The 25,467-nt window shown below is 40.5% G+C and overlaps 1 protein-coding gene across 2 annotated transcripts in view; it reads left to right on the plus strand.

Annotated features, from left to right (window-relative positions):
* The window catches only part of rreb1b (ras responsive element binding protein 1b), a 42,660-nt gene that overhangs the window by 10,243 nt on the left and 6,950 nt on the right, over positions 1 to 25,467 (plus strand). For both annotated transcript variants that reach the window (XM_046876500.1, XM_046876501.1), the window contains exons 2-8: positions 15,682 to 15,768; positions 15,851 to 16,116; positions 17,875 to 17,961; positions 18,144 to 18,307; positions 24,667 to 24,808; positions 24,949 to 25,091; positions 25,173 to 25,362. In XM_046876500.1, the coding sequence (XP_046732456.1) occupies positions 15,684 to 15,768; positions 15,851 to 16,116; positions 17,875 to 17,961; positions 18,144 to 18,307; positions 24,667 to 24,808; positions 24,949 to 25,091; positions 25,173 to 25,362 (1,077 nt within the window). In that variant the 5' untranslated portion in view covers positions 15,682 to 15,683. The remainder of the gene's footprint in view (positions 1 to 15,681; positions 15,769 to 15,850; positions 16,117 to 17,874; positions 17,962 to 18,143; positions 18,308 to 24,666; positions 24,809 to 24,948; positions 25,092 to 25,172; positions 25,363 to 25,467) is intronic.

Consider the following 25,467-nt stretch of genomic DNA (forward strand, 5'->3'; position numbering starts at 1 on the left):
TGGCTAACACGGCTAATTTTAGTGATAACGTTAGCAAATCATTGTTATGGGTCATTTGAAAAAGTTTTTTAAATGTTCTTTGAGAAACAGGATGTATAAGGATATGTAGTTTTGCTAAGTGTTGCAATAAAAAAAAATCAAGTATTTATTTTATTAATTTTATAACTATTTTATGTGATTTATTTATTGTGGCATCATCCAGCCCAGGTTTCTTCACCCTTTTTACTTTGTTTAAGCATTAAACAACAAATGATTTTGATTTAGATGTTTTTAATAGTTTGATATGTCACATATGTACTTTTTAAAGTGGGTTGGAACAGGTTCTGATTTTAATAATTGTATATTCATCACTACAGTGTTAGTCTACCTGTCTGTGTTCCTCATATTCATTACTCTTAGCCATGGTGTGATTATTACACATAACCATTGGTGTGATTGTCAAAAGAATGTAGTTCCACCTGTATGTAGGTATTTGTTGATGCATCCGCTTGACAGAAGGCCTGTTTGCACCACTTTAAATGCCTTTCTGTAACTCTTAGAAACGCTTGGTTTGTTCGAGTTAAGTTCTAGCGCTACTTATACACAATCCTACAGGTTTCGCACGTAGCAACATATTCCTTGAACCTTATACCTTCCTTTCAAAGAGGTCAATATAATTAGAGATAATGAACGCGCATGCTAGCCGAAGAATGCTAACACGCAGCGCTCGTCCCCAGGGGTTCATCTGAGCTCAGCATCTCTTTTAGCTGGCTTATTTTCCCCTAAATGCCCCGTGGCAACGAAGACAATGAAGCAAAAAAACAGCGAGCCGAAAAGCAGATCGCTTCCGCCTCTAGCAACACGATACAGGAGAGTCTGTGTGCAGCACGAGAACTTGTCCATCCTTTCCTGGTTGTCAGCTTTTGTTGCTTGAGTCAGTATCCAAAGCGACACCTAGGAAAAGTTTTCAGTGTAGTCTGCTTTTGGACCGGTTCTAATCCGAGAAGTGGACATGTGAAAGGAATGAATGATTGCGAGAGCAGGTGTGAGCCATTCAGGCAGCACATCGACTCATTTGTTGTCCTACATTTTCTATTTATCTTCACAGCATCCAAGCAGAAAGGGTGACACTTGATCTAATAATTAGAGTGGATGTGATGACACCTCCACCCACATGAGATTTTAGCAGTTCTTCCCCATTTATCTGCTGTGCTTTAACAGGGAGTTATCTGGGCTTCCTAAATTTTTGTGTTCGCTTCAAACCTTTTTTTTTATTTTATTTTATTTTTTTTTATGTAAAACATGAGTGATCCTGATGGAGGAGGAGAAAACTTCAGAAACGAGGCAAAGTTCACTGTTGCTGTCTCTCTGACCCAGTTCAGCTCAGGGTTGCAGTAAATATTAACTCCCTTATCACAGGGCATAGGACATGCACAGCTAGTCTGCATGGCAAGAGCAACATTCTCAGGGTTAGTTTGTGCTTCGCCAAACTCTGTGCTGATTTGATGTGATTCTGTGATCTAAAATGTACTTCCAGAACTGAGCCATCTATTTGCCATCCTAAGGGTAGTAAACTATACAACAGGTGTGCGTGTGTGTGTCAGGTGTGCGTGTGTGTGTCTCTGTGTGTGTGTGTGTGTGTGTGTGTGTGTGTGTGTGTGTGTGTGTGGGATGTGGGTTAATAGCTAAGTATAGTTTAGTAGCTATTTGTCAAATCGTTTATGCAAATGACCCTTTTGTTACTTGTGGTTTGTATTTATGTCTATATTACATATGCTGTAATATAGTGTTTAGGCTTGCAGACCGCTTCTACAAACATTTCTGCAAGAATGGGTCACTCTCAGGAGTTTAGTGAATTTCAGCGTGGTACCGTGATATGATGAAACCTGTGCAATAAGTCCAGTTGTGAAATTTCCTCGCTACTAAATATTCCACAGTAAACTGTTAGTGGGATTGTAACAAAGTGGAAGCAATTGGGAACGACAGCGCCTCAGCCACGTAGTGTTTGACCACGTAAAATCACAGAGCGGGTCAGCGGATGCTGAGACACATAGTGCACAGCGGTCATTAACTTTCTGTAGAGTCAATAGCTGTAGACCTCTTAGCTTCTTGTGGACTTCAGATTAGCTGAAGAACAGTGCGTAGAGAGCTTCATGGCATGGGTTTCCATGGTCGAGCAGCTGCATTCAAGCCTTACTTCACCAAGTGCAATGCAAAGCATCGGATGCAGTGGTGTAAAGCATACCATCACTGGACTCTAGAGCAGTGGAGATATATAGGTGACAACTAAAAGTTTAGAGACACTCTGTTTACTAAAAAGTATTTGATTTATTTATGTTTACACACTATCGCCTTCAAAATAGTCCCCTTGCACAGCAATACAGCGCTCCCAGCGTTACTGATGCATTCCACTTCTGGAAGTGTCCTGAAAGTCTTCTTTTCGAAGCGTGCCGAACACCTTTTGCGATTCATGCTGGAAATCGGCAGTGGTGTCAAAACGGCGACCTTTGAGCTGGATCGTCATCTTGCTGAATGGTTTTGACATTTTTTGGGGGTTGAGCTCATCAAAGGTCTTTCTGATCTCTCGTCGTCTTCCAGTAATGTTTTTTCGCTCTTAAAGTGTTCGCTCGAAACACCTCGAACAACTTGAACAAATCATTGTAGCATCAGTGTGTGTCAAATGTGTCACATCAAATATCCATGTGGCAGATTTGTGCAATTTCATGCTTGTTTGTTTGAGTACATGTACATTTTGAGTACACAAAAGTGAGTACATCCCTCACAGTTCAGCCACCATTTTATTATATCTTTATAAGAGACAATGTTATGTTGAGTTATTTTCAGAGGACAGAGGAATCTGTATTGTTATACAAGCTGCACATTTTTTTTTTATTTCTGTAGCATATAATAAAATGGTGAGGGGTGTACTTACTTTGTGTGTGTGTGTGTGTGTGTGTGTGTGTGTGTGTATATATATAACACAGAGACATACATAGAGTTTATATTTGTGTGTGTGTGTGTGTGTGTGTGTGTGTGTGTGTGTGTGTGAGTATAAATATACATACATATAAATACACAGACATACATAGAGTTTATATATACAGTTTTGTATATGTGGTAAACAGTGGCTAGAACTTGTTGCATAATTTTATGATTGCATTAGTTAACAGTATTAGTTAATAGCCATTTAGGTAATACTCACCATATAGTTGTTATGATGGCATTATTATGCCCTATGTAGTGAGCATATATAGTGAATAGAAACCATTTCTCTGTAGGTATTTTATAAGTTGTTTGCTTGAAATCTTGGTTGCCTCTAAAGTGTAAAAAAAAACAACCAGTGACAGAAAAAGTATGGATTTTGTACTTATTCATATTCGTTAAATAAGTTTTTCAGCCATAATTTATTTATAAACACTGCTTGTGGTTGGTGGGTGCAAAAATTAGCACCAGTGTCCTTTACTGCAAATATCCTCTCTACCTTTCGACCCTTTCGATCGGCATAGCAGCGTAAACCATGCACACTCAGCCGAAGTTAAGCGCTGCCGTGCTATAGCGCACACACACACACACACACACACACACACACACACACACACACACCACTACATTTCTGAGTGTAATTTACTGTTAAAACCCATTAAAGGACTTAATCTGAATTAAATATTAAATGAGCGACAGTGGCATTTCTATCAATATAGCAACTTATTATTATCCGAATGGCATTATGTGTAAAATTTCACGAACGCTGCTACCCAAATAATCACAATCCTGCACTGTGTTAACTGTCTGAAGCTGTGTGTGTTGAATGAATTGCTCTAAATCTCATCAGCACGCCCGGGAGGGCAAAGTGCAAAAGATTAGGAATGTTCGAAACTCTAAAGATTTCTTACGGACTCTGGCCGACACAGCGCAGCCGTGAAAAAAACTGCTGCCATCTATCAGTGCCGACTTGCATCTGTAGGGGAATGATGGGAATCACAAGCCACTCCTAATGCAAACCAGGGTGGCTACATGGCTGATGTTTAAACCAAAGGACCATCCTTTTTTAAATAGAAAACTGGGTTTGGGGCCTGACGTTCTCTCACTATTTTAGGCGTTAGCTGGTAACACACTTCTTTAGGTCAGTAAAAGTCACCTGATCAGCTGGGTTAAGTCTCACACACACACACACACACACACATCGTCTCACGTAGTGACTTAATGGGTGGAGCTTCTCTGGATTCATCGAATTGCACTGCTTGGTTCTGGGTTAGTGTCTGATCAGTGACGTGGTGTGTACTTTGATCAAAAGACGGCTCTGCTAACAGAGCTGAGAAGCAAAAAGTCTGATACTTCATTCCATTTTGTTGTGTGGCCTTATTAGTGTGGAAAAAAATCCTGACAAAAGTGTAATTTTTTTGTTAAAATGTAGCAGGGTTTTCACAGGGTCTTAAACGGTTAAACAAAAAGTGTAAAATCTAAATCTTTTGGTGCAAAACTGTTTAAAATTCACTGTTCTAGGTCTTGAACTGGTCTTTGTTTTCTGATGTAGCACTACCTCGCATGTTCTTTGCTTCTATTAGCACTTTAGAATGGTTTTGTTGTGTCTGTGGTGTTGTAGTTCTTTCTTTCGCTAGTCCAGATGTAATTTCCTGTCTTATGACTACAAATGAGACCAGCATGAAACAGTCAATCAGCTTTCTGGTATTGGTACAAATTTCTTTTGGATTGCACCATAAACATAAAAAGGATTTGTTTTTTTCAGCTACGGGGAAGTTTAAGTTTAGAGATACATGGCTGGAAAAAATTCATAGTACTTGTTTAAGGCAGTGGTCCCCCACCCCCACCCGGGTCAATTGGTCCCGGGCCGCACAGAAAGAAAACATAACTTGCATTATTTACGTTTTATTTATTATCTGATTTTGAATGATGTTTTATTTTGGAAAATTACAAGATTCTCTCCACCACATCTGTCTATGACTCACTCTTGATGCATGTCAAGATGCTTACCTCGGTCACATGTCTTACCTCCATCCGCTACCTTCTTAAAGGGGCTGCTCCGGTCGCTAACACATAATACATTACCGCTAAATTGAAACCCACAAGTGACCAAAATAAACAAAAAACAACACAGTGGATTTATATTTATTATTATATTTAGAAAATACCAGTTATTATGCCGGTCGTATCTTTTTTTTTTTTGTATTTATATTTAATATTGTCTGACATTAAACTGGTCCGTGGCTCAAAAAAGGTTGGCGGCCGCTGGTTTAAGGCCATTTGTAGCTAGATGGTTAGTCAACTGCTAGTACGCTAGTTTGCGCATGTATGACAGGAACCTAATTACATATAGCTTTGTATTATAGAAAAGTAATTTATACGTTTTATTTCTGTATAATTTGTCCATCATTGACGCTAGTTTCGTTAGCTAGCCGGATAGTTATCAGCAATCCCAGGAACACTGTGTGTGAGGCAGGAATACACTCTGAAGGAGAAGCCAGTCAAACACATCTCATTCACACCATCATTCACACCTAAAAGCAATTTAGTGCCACCATTTACCTCAAAACAAGATTCTGGAGAAAACCTACACAGAGAAATATAAAGCGTTTATATAAAAGTTATTTCTGGATTCCGCCAAAACGCTTTTGAGCACGTTAAAGTCTCACTTTGCAGACGCTCGAGATGATGCACTGAAGACGTCCTTGTTTCGTTTGTAATTATCGTCATCTAGTAGCTCATTTAATTTATGGGACAGTTTAATAGGCTGCTATTGCTCTTTAAAAGAACACCCCCCCTCACCACCACCTCCACCACCACCACCACCACAAGCAAAGCAAAGACTTTGGGTCATGAATCCGTAATGTGTCTGGGCGATTTATTTCCACACAGAGATTCAGAAATGTTATATATTGATGATGATGATAATGATGTGTGTGAGATGCTGGCACATTGGGATTGACAGGTTTAACTCCAGAGATTAGGACTCAATAACAAGATTGAGAGGTGGGGGAAGGGAGTGAGAAGTGAAAAAAAGAGCAACAGAAATGCAGACTATGACACTGTGTGTGTGTGTGTGTGTGTGTGTGTGTGTGTGTGTGTCTCTAGGTGAGTAGGAGGCTGTGAGTAGAGTTTAGTACAGACAGAGCAGAAACTCAAACACTCCCCACTGCCAGAAACACTTTCTGACCTACTTCAGCTCTCTGCCTCCTTGATGTATTGTCTGGACCTGAGACGGCGTCTGACTGTGATGTTGTACCTCAGATTTACCCCGTATTTACACTAGCAATCAACCTCCTTTTGCTAATAGTTTGCCTCTTGCAGGCTTTAATGAGTGAAACTCTTGTCACTTGTGGGAATGTGGTTTTTTATTTCTTCTGATGACTTCTGAGGAGAAACAGTATGAGTATTAACAGCGCGTTAAACCTAAAGCCCAGTATACGGTTTAAAATGTGCCTGATGTTACACTTGCATGCTAGGCTTTTCACTAGCTTTGTTGGCAAATTAGCATAAATTAACTAACTTACTACACTCACCACAAGCACCCACCTGTTTCCTTTTTCTTCTTCTTCAAGCTTTTCTTTTTCACTATACACTTTTATTGAAAGGTCATACATAACAGATGAAAAACATGAAACCAAATTTCTTTTTCGCAATTTTGTAATGGATGCTAATTATATATCGTTTTCAAGGAAACGAACTAAACCGATGAGACCGTTGGTTCAATTTAATTTTATTTGTGTAGAACTTTTCACAGTGGACATTGTCTCAAAGCAGCTTTACACAGATAAAGCGGTAATAGAATGTAAAAGAATGTGTACGTTTATTGCATATAAGGTAGTTCCTTATAATTTTTTATCCCTGATGAGCGAGCCAGTGGCAACTGCGGCAAGGAAAAACTCCCTGAGATGGTATGAGGAACAAACTTTGAGAGGAACCAGTCCTATTGTTGAGGTGTGCAGTAATAGGTGCGTAAATGCTGAACTATTCATGCAACCTGTGGTCCTGAGCCATTGTAGTAGATGTTGGTATTAATTACAGTCTGAAACAATCCTCAAAGTTCTTGAGTGGCTCAGCAGCTTCATGGATCTTAAGACTGTAGGATTGGAACCATCAGCTGCAAAGACTGGTCTCACTTGAGAAGGACTCCATCCAGAGGTAGGGCATTGGGAGAAACCAGGCAGATCTGAAGAGAAGAAAGGACTGGTCCTATGGTCTGATGAAACTTTTTGAATGTTTGGATTTTTAGATGTCAGACATCTCTTGTCGGTTTGTCAATTTGCGATGCAGCTGAAATCGTGGTTCCATATTTTGGTTCAGGTGCATAGAAATGAAAGGTCAGTTTTTGCGCTCACCAAGACGAAGTTAAGGAGTCAGAATGCCTGTAATCGGATCCGTGTTTGCAAATAGAAAGATCTTGGGGTAATATAAAGATAAAATAATATTTTAGAAGCGTGTGCCAGGAGAAGTGTGCACCGGCCCTGCTTTTTAAATAGCCTGGAATGCGCAGTGCTGGAAATGGGTAGGAGTTCAGCAGTCGTTATGGTGCAACGCGAGGTTCTGCTCAGGACAGCAGCTGCGCGAAAGTAGTCGCTTCAGCATCTCGGCAAGCACGTGTGTGCGTGTGTGTGAAAGAATCAGGTGTGTGTCGCCCTAAACCGGGTTAGCGAGACAAGACAATGCAAGCCGATTAGATGACATTTATCCTTCTGCTAGGCCGATACTCAAAAGATGAAGGATGCTGACTGTGGTTCTCAGCAACCGGAGAACCCCACCCAGCCGTCCCCCTTTCACATTAACCTGAAGCTCCTGGCATTGCTGCCTGAACCAACACGTATACCGTATGCAAAAGAAAGCCAAAGGTCACATCAAGGCCACCTGTTAGAAATGACAGCTGAATGCCGTTTCTCGCTGCTCCGCTCCCCCTCCTGTCTCTCTCTCTCTCTCTCTCTCTCTCTCCTCCTCCTCCTCTCCCCTGCTGTTCTCTGTTAACCCCTTAGGGATGGTCCACCCAGTATGCAAACACACTTGTTCATATTCACTCGTGCTTCTCGCTTCTCTATTCGGGTTTGTTTCCTTCTCTTTCTCTTTCTGCTTCTCTTTCTCCCCAGCCTTCCTACACCTTTCTAAATTCTAAATAAGTTCGGTGTGTCCACGTAAAGTGTAGCGTTTTGTCTCCGCGCTCTGATTAATGCGACGGCGCAGTCGGGCCCACAGCGTGTTTGTGTAGTCGAGGGGTTCAGAACACTGGGTCACACATTTTGCTCAATGAAGGGCACAGTGCTGCTCATGCACGAGGCTGTGAAAAGCAGGAAACGAAAGGAAGATCACTTAAAGTGATGAAACACAAGATACGAGAGGAGAGGAAAGGATGAATTGCTAAGGAGAATAACGGATGTGTGGTGACAGAAAAAAATGTAAACCATGTTATTTATATATATATATATATAAGTTCATAATAAAAGTGCAGTTTGTAATTTTTTTTCCTTGAGTCATCAGTTTTTAGGGGGAAAAAAAAGAGAGAAAAACGACTTCTTGTTCTCTCTGCAACTTCTTTGAAACTTTACATGGTATTTGTGCTTTTTTTTTTCAGGAAAAGGGGGATATTGCAGTGTGGTTGTGTGCAGCTATGTTTTTGGTTGGGGTATGGCCTATTTCAGGGCCAGAAAATGTAAACAAAAGGCTAACATAAAGAGCCTAGTCAGCATGTAATCCAAAAAAGTGTTTTGTTTTGATGGTCTTTTTTAATTATATGTTTATCAAGAAACATCTAAAAAGATTTAAAAGCTCCTGTTTATTACAATCGGCCCGTTATGAAAAGTATTGATTTTTTTTTTTTTTAACTACGATCTGTAAGGATGCTAATACCTTTGGTGAAATGAAACAATAGGCTCGCGTATACACCTTTATCTTTATGACAACAGTTGTGTCGTGTTGTTGTATTTCTTCAAAACTAGAAAGTACCAAATGCAGGAGATGAGGAGAGATGGTATTAAGTAGAAGGAGAGATAAGGTGAGAAGATTAGCGGGACGAGCTGTCAGACCAGTTCAGCCTGAATCCCCTTCCAAGCTTCTCCTTTCTGTGAATCTTTCCCTGTGTGTCATGCAACAGCCCCCACCTTTAGCAAGCCTCCAGCTCGCACACTTCCCACCCCTCCTTCCTCATCTCCACTGTGCTGAAACCGATCCAGGAGCTGCATGGCCTGTGGAGCCAGCAGAACGTGATAGCCGGTCATGCCAACACTTGCCCGTGCCACTCACTCTTGGATGCAGGAGCAGGTGATCCTGAGCCTTTTTTTTTCTGCGGGAGCCTAGTTTCATCCAGAAATGTGTAAACAAGTTGTGAAATTCTTTTTTGGCAGTTATTCCTGAAAAGTGCCTGGCTCCCTAAAAGTGTACTGTAACTTGTCGGGTATTATGAGCGAGGATTTAAACCTACATTCTACTGTCCAGTGCAGGATCTGGATTGACATCTTTTGCTCATTTCTAATCCCCTAATCCTGTCTATCTGCTTTCATCCACAGCTCTCCTCCCATCCTTTCTTTATCTCTTTATTCCTTCATATCACTTTGCACTTAAATACACTATATAGACAAAAGTATTAGGACACCTGGTTTTTCCAGATATATATATATATATATACGCTTCTTCACCAAACTGTTCCCACAAAATTGGAGTCACAAGGAACACCGCGCCTTTCTTTCACCTGAAGACAAAATTAAAAAACCTGGTCCAGTATGATGAATACTCTGTGCACAAAGCCAGCGCTAAGAAAACATGCTTTACATGGGTTAGACTGGAAAATCTTGAGTGGCCTGCTATAGAGCTCTGACCTCAACCCCAATGAACACTTTTGTGTAGAATGTGAACCTCCTCCAGGCCTCCTCACCTCATCTTCATCAGTACCTGACTTTACTGATGTCCTTGGGGCTGAATGAATCTTCACAAATCTCCACACTTAAAAATCTTGTGGAAGTTCCTGAAGATTGGAGGTTATTTTAACAGCAAATTTGGACGAAATGTGAAATGGGATGTTTAAGAAGCACACACATACTCTTCACACGAACCTTTTTCTATATAGTGTCTATTGACACCAGTGTGATGCTGGACATCGAGTAATGGGGTCCATTTGAGTCCGATTGGTACTGGCTGGCTGGCTGGTTAGAACCCCACCTGGCCTTGGGTTGTGTGGTGGAAGGAAGTGTCAGTTTACCAGCTTAGAGAGCAGAATAAGAGCAGTGCCATTCTCCTGTTACCATCAAACAAAACACTGGTGATCCGAGATGATGTCACTCGCTCTCTGGACCAGGCCTTTGCGATGCCAGTGCAAGAGAAGACAAGATAAGCAGATCTTTTTCTTCTTCTTGAAACTTAAAAAATTACCATCAAGATCCATCTTTTACCAAATGAGATATTGGAGATATTCTGACCCACCTGTTGAATATTAGAAAATTGGGAAATGCTTTATTTTATATATTGGACCAGATGCTTCATGGCTTTAACACGCATCAAAGGGAGCCATATTTTGATGGTCTGACTGAAAATTAGTGTAAAGTCCATTTGCAATGGATATTTCTTTCCATTTATACTCATCATTACCTGAAAGTTAACAGCCACAACGCTGACCTCATACATCTTTTAAAAGGCCTAATTAAGTGAAATGCGGCCCATATGCTGACAGTTGGTTGGTATTGTTTCGAAAGTGTAAAAATGTTGGTATCGTCACAAAGGGTAAAAATTTAATCAGTGCGTCTTTTCCGTTTCCTGGTTCGGTCCTGAGCTTGGATTGCTGTCTCTTTTTATATTATGCATTGTCTGCTCATGTCTGTATAGTTATCCCAGGCGTTTTATGTCCCCTCAACCCCAAAAGGCAAGTTAATAGGCAGATTATTACTCTTAATTGTCCCTTGGTACTCCAATAGAACCGTCTTCCCATCCAGGGCGTATTCTCACCTTGCACAAAGTGGATCCCCGGATAGGCTCCAGATCCACCGGGATGCCGAGTAGGATGAAGAATTAATTTCTATCAGATGTTATTAACGTTTCTGGTTGAACTAATGACTGTATTATAATTATTAGGCACTGATGCGGGTTGTTTTTTATCAGTGTTTCTGATTTATTAATAAAACGATGTGCGTGTGTGTGATTCTGACGTGTCTGGCCCTGATCTCACAATAGGAAAGTGCCAGAAACATCTGTCACAATGGGACAGTAGTGTGCTCGCTTCCTGGGTTTCAACTAAAAAAAATACATCCCGTGCACTGCTGTGGAACAAAATAGATTCATCCAAAACTATAAAGGTGCAGAGGGTGATGATGATGAGGTGTGGCTCAAGCTCCCGGTGATCTTTGTATCTGTGTGTGTATGTGAGTTTGTGAGTGTGTGTGTGTGTGCGCGCACATACTTTGGCAGCTATGCATTCCAGACCACTCCCAGCTCTCAGCACTGTAAGCAAAGCTTCAGGCCTTTTGAATGGCATTCATTACTTCTGAAAGATGAACCGCACAAGTAGCACGATCAGATGAGTCTGTGCGAGTTTGTATCGTTCAAACTTTACCCATTCTTCACGTGTGAGCGATGTGGCTGCGAGATGGAGGACGGAGTGAAGCTGTGATCACAACAGCAGTGATGGAGGGGGGTTTAGAGGAAAGGAAGGAGGAGAATGGCTCAGGCATTCCGCAGGCCTTCCCAGTCACCACACCAAACAGGAAATGCATGAGTTCCCTACTCTACCGGGAGAGAGCGAGAGAGCGAGAGAGAGAGAGAATTTCCATTCTTTTGTGTTGCTCAAAAACTTTTAGTTGAAAATGAAAGAGGATGGAGAGGTGTGTGTGTGTGTGTTTTTCCAGTTCCAAGGGAAGTTTCAGGAATTCTTTCTTCCTTGTATTGCTGTCTCAAAATTGTGCTTGTGTACGTGTAGCAGAGTGCATTTACACCACTACAACCATCCTCTCCGAAACAACCCTGCCGGTGGCGTATCCTTCCGACCCACCCGCCCTTTACATCTTTTCACACGCAAAACAAAACGTATCCCGGCCCCTCCCTCATATCTCCTATTCTCTGTCCATCCTGCGCCCTACTTCCATGCATCTGTTGCACTTGCATGTGTTTACTAATGAACCTTTCCTGCATTGGTGGCTGATGAGTTTTTATATGCAGTCGGCCAGAATACGCGAGTTCACAGTTCTGAGATTGTGATCACAAGTTTTCTTGCACGTCAAAGAATTTATTAGCATAGAAGTTACGAGTTAGTTGCATCCAATACAACAAAGAGCAGATTCATGTCACTGTGCAGGAATATGTGCAAAGGGTGGAGACATTTTTATATGAACTTTTTAAAGAGGTGGTAACACAGTAGTTAAGGCTTTGGACCCTGGATCAATAGGTCATGAGTTCAAATCCCAGTCCACCTTAAACAAGTCACTCAACTGCTGTTAGGTGAGTTAATTACTCTCCTTGATCCAGTCCTTAAAAAAATAAAAGCTTTATATCTTGTTGATTATAGCAACTCTTTTCTTTCCATCACCATACTTTAAACAGGAAGTAGCATATCAAGGATTCGGTTTGCGGCTAGCATCCATCACAAGTTTTTTTTTTTTTTTAAAGTCGATCATTCCTGACCCCAACTCAAAAACCAAACATCACCAAACGCATCAAAGATTTGAGGCAGGTGGTTTTAATACGGATGAAAAAGGCACACGTGTGAAAAAGATGCGAGGAACCCGGGGTTTTTACGGTTGCTTATTAAAAAATTTTTTTTTTGTGAATGGTTTGGTTTGTAGAGTCATGCTTTGTGTAGAGAACATGTATTTATGGTGAGTATTGGATAAGGGTGGGGCACGTGTTAAAAAAATAGACACGTAGTAGTGGCTTTGAATGTTTCTTTTTTTTTTTTCATTTTATTCTAAATCAAGGATGATTGTTGGTGGGGAGGGGACTCGGAGATAATCATAGCCTTCTGTAGCATGTGCACACAGGAGCAGAGAGAACGAGAGAGCGAGAGCGAGAGAAAGAGCGAGAGAGAGAGAGAGAGAGCAGTCTTCCCTCTGCTGCTCTCTAAGCCACTTCCTGCTTTTGACTCTCAGCCCAACCCCCTACTGTTCCTCTCTCCAGCCCTGCAAGCCAATTTCACCCAGTGAGACGCAGACGGCCCGGCCCCTCCATGGATTTGCGTCTCCTACATCTCCCTTCCTGTCTCACCTCCAGCCGTCTCTCACGTGACCATTTCTCACGTCACTCTCTTCCACAGGCTCGATTTTTCACTCCCTAACTCTGTCTCTTTGCTCAGCTCTCCTCTTGAGTGCTTCATCTCTCGAACGTCTCACTTGCTCAATGGCCCCACCCTCTTCTCTCAGGGATGGGCCCCCCTCTTTCTCTCAGCCTGGCTGTTAGTATCAGTCTCCTGCAGCTGCTGCAGTCCTTTTGGCTTTACTGTTTTTCCTTCTAGGCAACATAGTGCAGGCTGTCGATTTCTTCCCCGAGATGCTTTGATGCAACACGTTTTTTTTTTTTCATGAGCAGAGCATTTTATAACTTCCTCAAATCTCAGAAAAGAAACTGCCAAACTCTAGATGAAGGGTCGCTATTCAAAGAAGCAGACTTGACAAACAAAAAAAAAGATTTATCATAATGCTTCATTATTTAATGATTTATCTGCAGTACTTACAGCCTGGGATTATTTCATTTACGTTCCAGCAAATATGCATGGTTTCTGGTGCTGCTCAGGTTTTTGGCTGTGAAAGTTTTTTTTTAAACTCATGAACAACATAATCTTTAGGAAATGACAATTAAGTGTATAAACTCTCAAAATGCCACAGGTGCACGGTTTTGGGCAATTGTGTAGGGCAGTAAAAAGTTTGTATCACATTGTGTAAGACACATTGTGCAGTACCCACTTTAGCAGCAACACAAGCAGCAATTTTTAGGGTCTAAGCACCCACTGTGCTGCCACAGCGCTGCCACTGTGCTGCCACTGTGCTGCCACTGTGACTCCTATTCATTTATATATCAGATTAAAATAAATTCTTATATGAAGTGCAAGTAATACAGATTTTAAGCAATAAATAATGAATGAATGATATTTACATATCAATTCAAATAAGTAACCGATATTTAGATTGTACGTAGTTATCGTACAAAAGTTTAAACAGTGCAAACAGGTAAATTAGCAAAGGTTGCTAGCGTTATAAAGGCATTAAGTTGCTGCAAAATGGAGTAGCTCAACATTTAAAGCTCTGGGTTACTGATCAGAGGTTCAGGGGTTCAAGCCGCTGTCGAGATGTTGGGCTCTTCAGCAAGGCCCTTAACCCTCTCTGCTGCAGGGGTGCTGCATCATGGCTGACCCTGCCCTCTGACCCCGGGTTCCTTGTATGTTTGGATATGCAAAGATAGAATTTCAGTGTGCTGTAAAGTACATGTGACAAGTAAATGCAATTAAAGGCTGTGCTAAATGTAGCAGCCCTACTGTAAGGTTCTACCTGGGAGTGTGTGTGTCTTATTTTAAGGCACATTTGTAATATTTAAGTGCCCATTTCATTCCAACCAACAATTTTTATAATTTCTAGTAATTATAATAATTATGAAAACACAAGCAAGAGCTAACCGTGACAGGTTAGAACAAATGGAAAACTGAAAAACTCCTTTTTAGGCAGGATTTTTTAATTATAGATAGAAAAAAAGTCATCAAATTCGAAATTCAGGTAATTTTCTTTCGCTTTTCACCCCCACGTGTTCTCACTGCTTCATTTCAGAATGATCAACGCCATTAACATCGTGCATGGATGCTCATTGCGGTAGGCACAGCTCAGTTTGGCACCACGATGCCAACGCGAACGTACGCACACACGTACGGCATGCGCTATAAGAGGAAGTTGAGAGATAAAACCCTTCCTGAGGTGTGCGGCTGCTGAACTAAGCAAGTGCCTCTCAACAGATCCTCTGATGCTTCTGTCTTTCTTTCCATCACTTAGTATGTTAGAGCGACGACACGAGTCACAAAACAGCCCGGTAATTACAGCACGATAAACCTTGACTTAGTTTGACTTTACCGTTCACCGAAACAGTCGTAAAACCATGTCAAGATCAGGGATACTGGTTCACGAGAAAGAGTTCTAAAGAAAAATGTATGCATTTGTTCAGAGCTGTTTCACTTTTAGGGCGTCTTGGGCTCATCTCATTCATACAACTGAGCAGGTATCGAGTTAAGGGCCTTCTTCAGGGGCCCAGGAGTGGCAGCTTAGTGTGGCTGGGATTGAACTCACAACCTTCTGATCCAATGTACAATGTTTGCCATCGGATTTTGCCCAACACACTTTAATTCTTGTATCTTTGGTGCATTATTTTACTCTCATTTGTATGTTTCTTGCTGTAATCCAACTATCCAGTGGTGAAGGAAGCAGACTTCCACTTTTGATGTAGATCTCATCAGAACAAACAGAAACATCTCACAAACCTTTTGGATGTGAAAAAATGTCTCATTGGGGCGTGTACTCCAGGCAGAAATGTCGAAGGTCAGAATGTAATGGCATAGTAGATACCGCTGCGTTTCAATCATAAAATAGGCATCAGATGCTGTTTAAATAATGGGTGCCTTTACTTTTACTCACCCAGAAGTCTGCTTTAATTAATATTTTACTTCAAATAAATCTTGCTCTCGGGTTCAGCACTCTGTAGATGATGCTGTATGATGGACGCTATATTTTCTGTATTGGTTTCTTTCAGACATGGAGATTGCCTTACCTGAAAAGAGGTGTGTTGAAGATGGCAAAGCCTCTCAGCAGCCAGAGGAGTTTTCCACACCGATGGAAGGTAAGACTGTGAAATCATATCCACTCCGATTCACGGTTCAACACAACGAAGTGCATCATCGCACTATTCCGTGTGATTACAGAGGAGCCAGAGGGCGAACCGGACCAGCTCAGAGAGCCGGGAAAGGAGAACGGAACTGAGGAAGAGCGAGAGGAGGAAGGGACCGAGCACCAGCAGGAGGAACAAGAAAATAAAGAGGTAGATGGGGAGTCTTGTGCCAACTCTACAAAGCATACGGAAACGAACACTGGCCAAATGAACGGGGATGCAGACACGGCAGCCTCGAACACATCCCCTAAGACCCCCAGCAAATCTCCCTCCGCAAATCGCACAGGCAGGAAGAACCAGGTACGTCTGTGTTTATTATACAGCTCGTGTAGGAGTCTCAGGGTAAATCTGCCTTCTCCTTAAAACCATGCACGAATACACATTTAATCAAAATACAACTCAATTAAAACAAATCAATCTTACTGCGACCTTTTCTGGATTTCTGGATAAATGTGTCGTTCATAAGAAACTTGGAAAATCATGTAATATATTTACGATTTTTTTTTCATATTTAAAAGATTTTTTTTACTAATAAATTTTGAATCAATTGTAAAAAATGTTAAAACATTTTTGTTTTATTTAGGTTTTTATCACTTAATTCGTTACTCATTCACTTTTTTTCCCCCAATGGAGACGCTCGTTTGGTGAACTTTATCTATTTGCTTGTTTTCCTGATTTCTCTCTCAGTTGTACACAAACTGAAATATGTTCATCCAAATGACTTTATTAAATAACTCTGTTTTCAAAAGAAGACATTTTATAATCGTACACAAGAGGCACTTCTAGGCAAACTTTTTTTTTTTGGTTTTGAGTGAAAAATAGAACTTCTGCAGCAAATGATCACATACGACATTTTATACCAATTTAATACATGTACGAGTTTTTTTTTAAAAACCCTGTAACAAATAAAACAAGGTACAAAATAAAATGACACGAGTAAAAGAACACATTCAGGAAGAGATAATAATCTACAGTCGAGACCATGTACAGTGGTCCACGTGTTGACATTATATCACCCCAGAGGTGCTGCTGAGGGCAAGAGTTTGCACGGCTGAAACGAATGGCAGCAAATGGTGCCCTCTCAATCCCCCCTTTGTCAGCGGCCATGCGCGTCTTACGCCTCCAATTAAAAAACGCTGAAACGCTCCTCTGTGGAGAAAAGAAACAGGTGTTTCCACCCCCTCCAGCCTTCATTCAGCAGCGCTGAGTGTGTTTCCATGCGTTCAGCCGCCTGTCCCACATGTTCTTGACGCTCGCTGCCAGCTGGAGCTGCTGCCTTCCTCAGGACACATGCAGAGGCCACTTGTGCGCAAAGTCCTTCCATAAGGACCCGAATAAACACAGTGGCTTTATCAGGACGGTCATCTCAGCTTCGTGCGGCCTGAACCCCCCGGCTGTGCTTCACCTCTCAGATTTCACACCAGGAGAACAGCTTTCTCTCAACACTTGGCTTTACGAGGAACGTCGTTAAGAACCTTTCTGAAGTTATGTGAAAAAGGAAAGTGATTCAAAGCCGACATTTAGACTTTGTTCAGATTCTCCATCATCAGATGAGAGCAATCTACCTCTTTTTTTAACATCTCAGCATCAGGAAAAAAAATCCATTAAATGTCATATTTCAATGAAAACAGTGATCGACCATATAATGGACAGCAGCATGACATCTTAGAATGACAAGTGCGATACGACAAAATTGTAAAGCTCATATTTTTTCCTGTTTTTGGTGTTTCAAAGCCTGTTTTCTAAATAAATATGTAAAAATAGTAAAAGGGGGAAAATTTCTCCCCGGAAATTACTGCACTGATTGATTGATTGAACTCACAGGAAAGAATCTCCGATTTCTCTTATTATCATGAATTACATTATAACAGGAGTTTTTTGCTGCAAAACTCACATTAGACTTTAGATTAAAACGTGGTAAAATTTGCCTCCTGAATAAATTTTATATTCATACTCCGCTTTTTTTTCTCCGCTTTAAAATGCCTCAGTCAGCGAAACGCCTCACAGTGTGTTGTTGTGTCCGAGTGCTCTGTTTAAAGACTTTCCTCTGTGTTTCAGGAAGTGAAAGATCGCTCCACCTTCATCTGCCCCCTGTGTGATAAGAACTGCCAAACGCAGCATCATCTCACTATGCATATACGACAGGTACGGGGGGGGGGGGTACGTGTGCGGTGCTCAAATGAGTCGATTTATAAAAATTACGGAATGTTGAACTAAAATATGTCTTCGTCTTTGCAAAAATCCCCAGCATGCTAAAATAGCAATGCTAATTGTTATGATGAATATCACATTTTCTAAAACAACTCGTCTTTTTTTTCCATCCGTAGCATAACACACAGACCGGGGGGACTGACCACTCGTGCAGCATCTGTGGAAAGGCGTTGAGTTCGGCCAGCTCTCTGGATCGCCACATGCTGGTCCACAGCGGTGAGAGACCCTACAAATGCTCGGTGTGCAACCAGACATTTACCACCAACGGAAACATGCACAGGTACGGAAGACGTTCAGGTTCATGACTAAAACTAAATCTCCTGAGATTTTATCCAGGCTGCTTTCGATGTCGTACAGCTTGGAAAAATCTTTGATCTGTTCTCCGCATGAGAGAATACATTCTGCTCAGATCTGGGAATCCTGTGTATTTATCCTGCCCAGATGGACTCATTTAATTAATTACCAATTAAGGAAACTAATTGCACCAGAATTAATTTAGGGGTCGTCCTTTATATTCGTAAATCATTTTGGAAAACTATATTGATTTTCTTTTGACTTCGATATTATGAGGCGAATATTATTTTCCATTAGATGAATGGAATTGAATAATAATGAAGTTGATTCGGGTTACAGGTTGAAACCCTCCAGACTGTGAAAAAGGGATGAATACTTATCCATGGTACTATAATTATCAAACATGAATTTGATGGATGCTAAAAAGGTTTGCTGTCAATAAAACCCTGCAGCCAACATTTTAATTAGCTTTATTTAACCTAGCTTTTAAAAATGTACAAATATAAACATTTCTGTCAAATTTGGTGGGGAAAAGACTAATTCATGGGTTCCACCGTGATTTGTAAACAATATTCGAACACTATCTGACTAAAGGTTTTTGAAGTTTCTAGAAATATAACGTACTCGATATGATTAGAGAGAGTGTGTGCTTTCCTTTCGCCGTTAACAGCGAAATTTTGTGTCATAAAGTTTCTATTTCTTATATATATATATATATATATATATATATATATATATGTGTGTGTGTGTGTGTGTGTGTGTGTGTGTGTGTGTATCAGTTGACCAAAAAGGAGACATGGCAGGTTTTGCTAGCTAGCTAGCTAAAGGTAATATTAACTAGCTACCACTTTACAGATGGTACCAGTCCAGTCATGCTATTTTAGCTAAATATAATCACAGGAATGATTTTTGGCATAAAAATAAAAATCTCCTTTTTAGTTCAACTGCCAAGAAAATAGCAGACGTTATAACTTTTATGACATTCCGAGCAGTTTGGTTGTTGGGATAAGTTTTATCTCAGAACAGCTGAAATCTGATAAATGGCGCCTTCCAAGTAATACAGAGTGATATGTAAATACATATTTTCGAATCAGTGTGTGTTCTGTATTAAAAATGCTATTAATTTTAGAAGAAGCTAGCTAACCAGTTGGCTAAAATCGAATCAAATCAAATTTTATTTGTCACATACGCATTCATACAGAGTATGACGTAGTGAAATGCTTTTTACGACTGTCCGACATGTAGATATAAATAAATAAATAAATAAATAAATAAATAAACTTATGTATAAAAGCATCAATTGCATACATTTTCAAATTAAATAAAATTGATTACTCGCACATTACCCCCTTCCCCAAAAGGCCTTTTTATTTCAGATCTGCTCTCGTAGAACTTCTTAAACCGACCATAGAACTAAATAAACATACTTTTTCGACAGACAAGAAGCTCTTAGCATCAGCTCTCTTCACGTTTGCTCTTTGCCTCGGATCGCTGTGTTGAAATCCAACAATAAACAGATGTGATGTACAGCAACTGACATCATTAGACCTGTCGGAGAATGAGCCGTTTTAAAAAAGCAGTAAAACAAAATAAAGATGAAATGTGTAGACCTTTAAAAAGTTCTCAGAGATGATATCATGTTAAAGTGTCATTAACGTGTGTCAGCCAAACTGTCGCTGCTATAACGAGGGAGTGTCGGAGGAGCAAAAGGTCTGTGTGATGTCTCTGGCGATGTGTGAACTCCCATTAGTTCCCCTGCTGTGTGTTGCATGAGGGTCTTAAGATAGAGATGTGTGCACAAGCTTCTGCGTCTGTGTGCGTGAGATAATTCTGTTTGCGTGCTGCACTTTGGCGTGTGTTTGTGCCCGTTTTTCGTTTGTGGTGGCGCGGCTATGGGATGAGCATAGAGGCCCTCCTTGTGCAGTTGAGACATGCAGGCATTCCAGATGGGGGTGGGAGAAGAAAAGGAGTCTGAGTGTGTGTGTGTGTGTGTGTGTGTGTGTGTGTGTGTGTGTGTGTGTGTGTGTGTGTGAACGGGTAAGAAGGAAAGGAAAAGGAGGGGGTGGGGTTTGGGAAAGAGATGGTGCCGAGTATCGTTTGGATGCTTTGGGCTATACTAAGTGTGTTTACTTCTCAGAGGTGAAAAGGAGGAGAGCGAAACTTCGTACTTTGCGATCAGTGACCTCACCGGTCGAACTGACTCCGGGATAATCTGTTGTCATCGCACAACATATGGCTGCAAAACAGAAGCAAACTTTTTTCCTCCCTGTGCTCCACAGCACCCTCTGGCTGTAGAGCCAAGACATTACAGGAGGAAAGTTTTGCAACTCTGCATCAAGTCATCCGAAACCCATGAACACTTTTAACTCGGCGCTCCTCTGGCGTACGCTCATTGTTTGCTCAGTGTGTGTTCGTTGGCTGTCTTTGGTGACGAGTTTGTGAGCGAGGCCAGAGAGCTGCGATGTGAGATGGAACAGGATTCAGGCTGCCGGGGTTGGGTCCACATATGGACGGCCCCTCGCTCCATCTACTCTGCTATTAATATCCATCCCAGGCTGCAGAATGTAAAACAAGCTTGTGAGCGTTGTGCCTGCTGACATTTATCCTCCCTCTCCTGGTCAGGCATGTGTGCTCTTACAGAGGTAGACATGCATTAGGCCTGTCAGATGTCACCCAAAATGCCTTTTAAATTTCCACTCCATAAAACGTTTTGTGCCGTGCATTTTGTCAGGTTAGTTGTGATGTATAGGGGTGACGTATGCACATTTTTCAGACTGTAAACCAAAATTATGGAAGTTGTGAAATCAAATTGTTTAGGCCAGCACTTCTACTGAGGTGAAAGTATGGGTATTGTACCAAAAACCGAAAGTATTCCCAAAAATTTACTTTTCAGTGAAGGTCAGAAATGTTCTACTTTTAAATGTAGTCACATATTAAAAAAAATAAATAAATGAAATTATTTCGATCACATGACAACCTGGCCTGACTTTCTGTCTTTGCAAACATTGAGGAGTTTAATTGAAAGCTTTAAAATTAAATGAAAGTATGAACGAAAAATTGTTTATAATAAATAGAAATATTTAGGGAGTAAAAAGTGTTTTCTTAGAAATGTAAGTAAGTAAATGCGCAAGAACTACATTTTAGTAACACATCCGATACACATTTCAGATCAGTTTTCATTTGATAAAAATTTTATACACATCAAGAAAATGTTTTCAATAAACTGAATAAATGAAGTCTCTCGAACTCCATCCATTTGACTATTTTAAATAAGTGATGTATGGAGAATGTATAAAAGGGTTCTATAGAAAAACTTGATCATCCAAACACTAGCCATTTGGTTGCCAGATATCTAAAGGACATTCCAATAACATACTTCCGTCATTCTCATTGATTGTGTTTCAATAGCACGAGACCGATGCAGTGTCTTCACTATGCACATTAACCTCATTTCCATTCAGGACCCCTGCAGTCAAACATACCACCAACTCAGGTTCTTTAGTAACACACTGTTTAACCAACAGCTTCAGCTCACATCAAGAAGCTCATATCTGGTGGAACTTGAAAGGTGGGTTTGTTCCTGCAAACTGCTGTGGGTGGGGGTGGGGGTGGGGGTGTGGGGTATATGGCAGCGGCACACGTTACAGCATGTCATAAAGTGACTTTTCCTCAACTTGCTCCGGTATGAGCCCTCAGAGAAAAGCGCCCTCTGCTGTTCGCATGGAGTCAGTACATTTCCTCGAGCGCATGCGGTTCACATCAGCTGTAGATCCTTCAAAGCCTTGAAATAAATGTGCATTGGATATTTGATCATTGCAAAAGTTCAAATATTATACACTTGGATGTTTTATCTAGAAGTGGCAGGAGGTCAAAGAGTAAATTATATAATTAACAGAATGATATGTGATGATTGTGACTGCTTAAAGTATATTGTGTATTAATATTCATTATGCTGCATCTAGAACAGGCTCTTATGTCGAATACACAGGAAAACGACTTAACAACTCATGTGTGTATATACACACACACACACACACACACACACACACAGATCAGGCATAACGTTATGGTCACCGATGCATTATAATATTATTTTTTTGCTCGTTTTCTCGTGATTTTAACATAACGAGTTGTTAAGTCGTGATCATGATTTAATTTGTCTTGGGATCTTGACATGACAAACATTGTTTGCTTGTGATCACAAGGTCATTTTCCTCTAAAACATGCTCTTATGCCGAATACACAGACAAAATCACGATACCGAGAATTTCTTGTTTTCACAACAAGTCGTTTTCATCGTGACGACTTTTACACTTCCCCGTGATCTTGACTTTAGAAACATCGTCGCATTATGGATAATATTCACAACATTTGAACATGCTAGGAGACAATGTGAGGTCAAGATGACGAGGAAATTAAGTCGTGATCACGAAAAAAACGAGAAGTAAAAAAAAAAAAAAAAGATATAAAAGTGCACTTCCATATCAAATCGCATCAAGTAAAAAAAAAAGAGAAAATAAGTGTAGTTGTGTAACTGCTGTATTAATTTATTTAAAATGACCTTTTGTGGTCGCTTTAATCTTTATTAAATTGGAGAAAATCATGAATAAAGAATAATAAAAGACAGAATGAAAGAAAAAAAAAAGATGCCGTCCATTGCGCCCAACCTGCCATGTCTTTATTCCCAAACTTTGAGCACCACTTCATCTAATCCAACCACAAACGTGTAGAAATAATCACGCGTGCAATAAATTATGATCGAACACAACAATGGAGTTTTGTAACGCGCGTGCGGTCACGCGCATATAACTTCTCTGTTCTCACCGCGCATGCGCGCTCGTGAGTTTCTTGACTTTTTTTTTTTTGCTGACCGGTTTCTCATCACAGCACTGACGAGAAGTTTTGGAGATCACACGTGTTTATGAACATTGGGAGGTGAAACTCGGCGGATTAAACAGTACAACTCTCTCTCTCTCTCTCTCTCTCTCTCTCTCTCTCTCTCTCTTATTTCCCGCAAATCCAAATCACTGTTTCGCGGTATTATCTCCAAACCCTTATGAAATCATTTCTAACCTTAAAATTTCCTTCATACAATTGAACAGCATTCAGTTTTGCAATGTGATTTTATTATTAGCATAGACATTCAGACTTTCCCCGTCATGCAAGTGCAATGCGCACCGATAACCATAGCAACGACACCATAGCAACGACACCATAGCAACGACTTGCTCCAACCTCCAAACACAAGATAAACATCATCCACACTGCATGACCAATTTGTCCCGCTAAGAAGTATCTGTAGGCTTCCAGACTCTGATCAGTCTTTACCGCTTCTCTCTCAGTCTCAGATTATTGTACACACCTGGATACGCTACTTCAGGTAAACGTTTAAAGTTCTGAGTGAAAAGTCTACGCGTCACTGTCTGATTTAAGGGCTGCGATTAAATCCACGGTTTTCTATATTTTTTCTCTAAAAATGAACAGGAAATGCTTTAGGACCAGACATGTGCATCTTGACCCGTTTGTTATTGTTTATTTCCTTCAAACGGCCTCAATATTTATACACATTTATTTATAAACACCTACTAGAGTATAACTTTATGGCCACCAATCCGGCATAACATCATAATTTTCACTAACAGATCCCCGACACATCCACATACACAAACTTTAACTATAGATCCAATAAAGAAAATATAACAATGCAGCTAAGAACTAATTATAATAAACAAATGAGTAGCTTTACCTCTTATATCCTCTGGTCCGTGTTGTTCATTCTTTTGTCACATAACTTCCATAATTATTGTAATTAGTAATAATGTCAAGATCTTAAGACAATTCGCAACTTGCTGTTAGTTGGGTTTCAAATGAGAACCCGCGAATTATCGGACCCGAGGACTCATGAGATAAACTACTCCATTCTGTTTTCTGTAAATAACCTACAGAGATGTTGCGATGCTTTGCTCATATGCATTGGGTAAACAAAATGAATGAATCATTCTTTGAGATGACATGTTCTTTTAGGACGCATTAAAAACTTGTTCCTATATACAGTGTATATAATATATATATATATAATGATTTATTGGTCCATTTTGTTTACTTAACTAAGAAACATATTATATATACTGTGCATAGAAGACTGTAATCACACTCTTGATGTCTTGATGTTTCTTCCTCATAACATCTAAAGGACTTTTTCCTTGCCACAGTCACCATGGATAAATACACGCAATCATTCACCTTAACTCTTAAATTCTGTAAAGCTGAAAGAAAACAGGTGGAATTTTGGTGGTCATCTGATTCCTATAAGATCCTAAACGTCATTCCTTTTGATTTTTACAGACACATGAAAATTCACGACAAGGGCTCAAACGGTGTCTCAGCCATGCGTCCCATTTCCCCGAGCAAGCGCCGCAAAGCTCTCAAGAGGAAGCTCAGTACAGAGGAGGATGGTGAGAAAACCAATGAACCACCCAACAAAAAGGTATGATGCCACAAGTTTTTATATTTTATTTACATTGATGTGGTCACTAGTTTTAATACAAAAAGCTGAAGCTTTATGTAAACATCGTTAATTGAGAGCCGGCTTGGCACATATTTAAGTCGATCTTTTATGTTTGTTAGTTGATGGTAGTGAATGAATCAGGGGAGCAAAACCCTGCCAAGCATGAAGAAGACCTGTTGCACTGTCCAATCTGCTTCAAGACATTCATCTGTAAATATGGTTTGGAGTCACACATGGAGACCCATCCTGACACCGCACTCAGGTAAATACTTAAATTAATGATAAATCTACAGGCTCGCATTTATCAAGAACAGCATTAACAGGATTCTCTTCCTTGTGCTAGGTGTAACCTGTGCTGTATCACTTTCCGTACCCATCGAGGTCTCCTTTGTCATAATTCCATTATTCATAAGCAGCTGCCCACCGATCCCAATGGACGACCATTTATTCAGAGCAACCCTTCCATACCCCAAGGATTCAGTGACCTGTCCTTCATTGACTTTTCTTGTACCAAGTTCGCACAAATTGCACAGGTACAGATTTGTGGGGGGGGGGGAGAGAATCACTTTAACTGGAAACTAGAAAGATTTCATTTTTTTCTCTTGTCCTGTTTGATCTTGGCTCTTGAAATAATGTTT

This window comes from Silurus meridionalis, chromosome 20 (genome assembly GCF_014805685.1).
Source record: "Silurus meridionalis isolate SWU-2019-XX chromosome 20, ASM1480568v1, whole genome shotgun sequence".
Lineage (NCBI taxonomy): Eukaryota > Metazoa > Chordata > Actinopteri > Siluriformes > Siluridae > Silurus > Silurus meridionalis.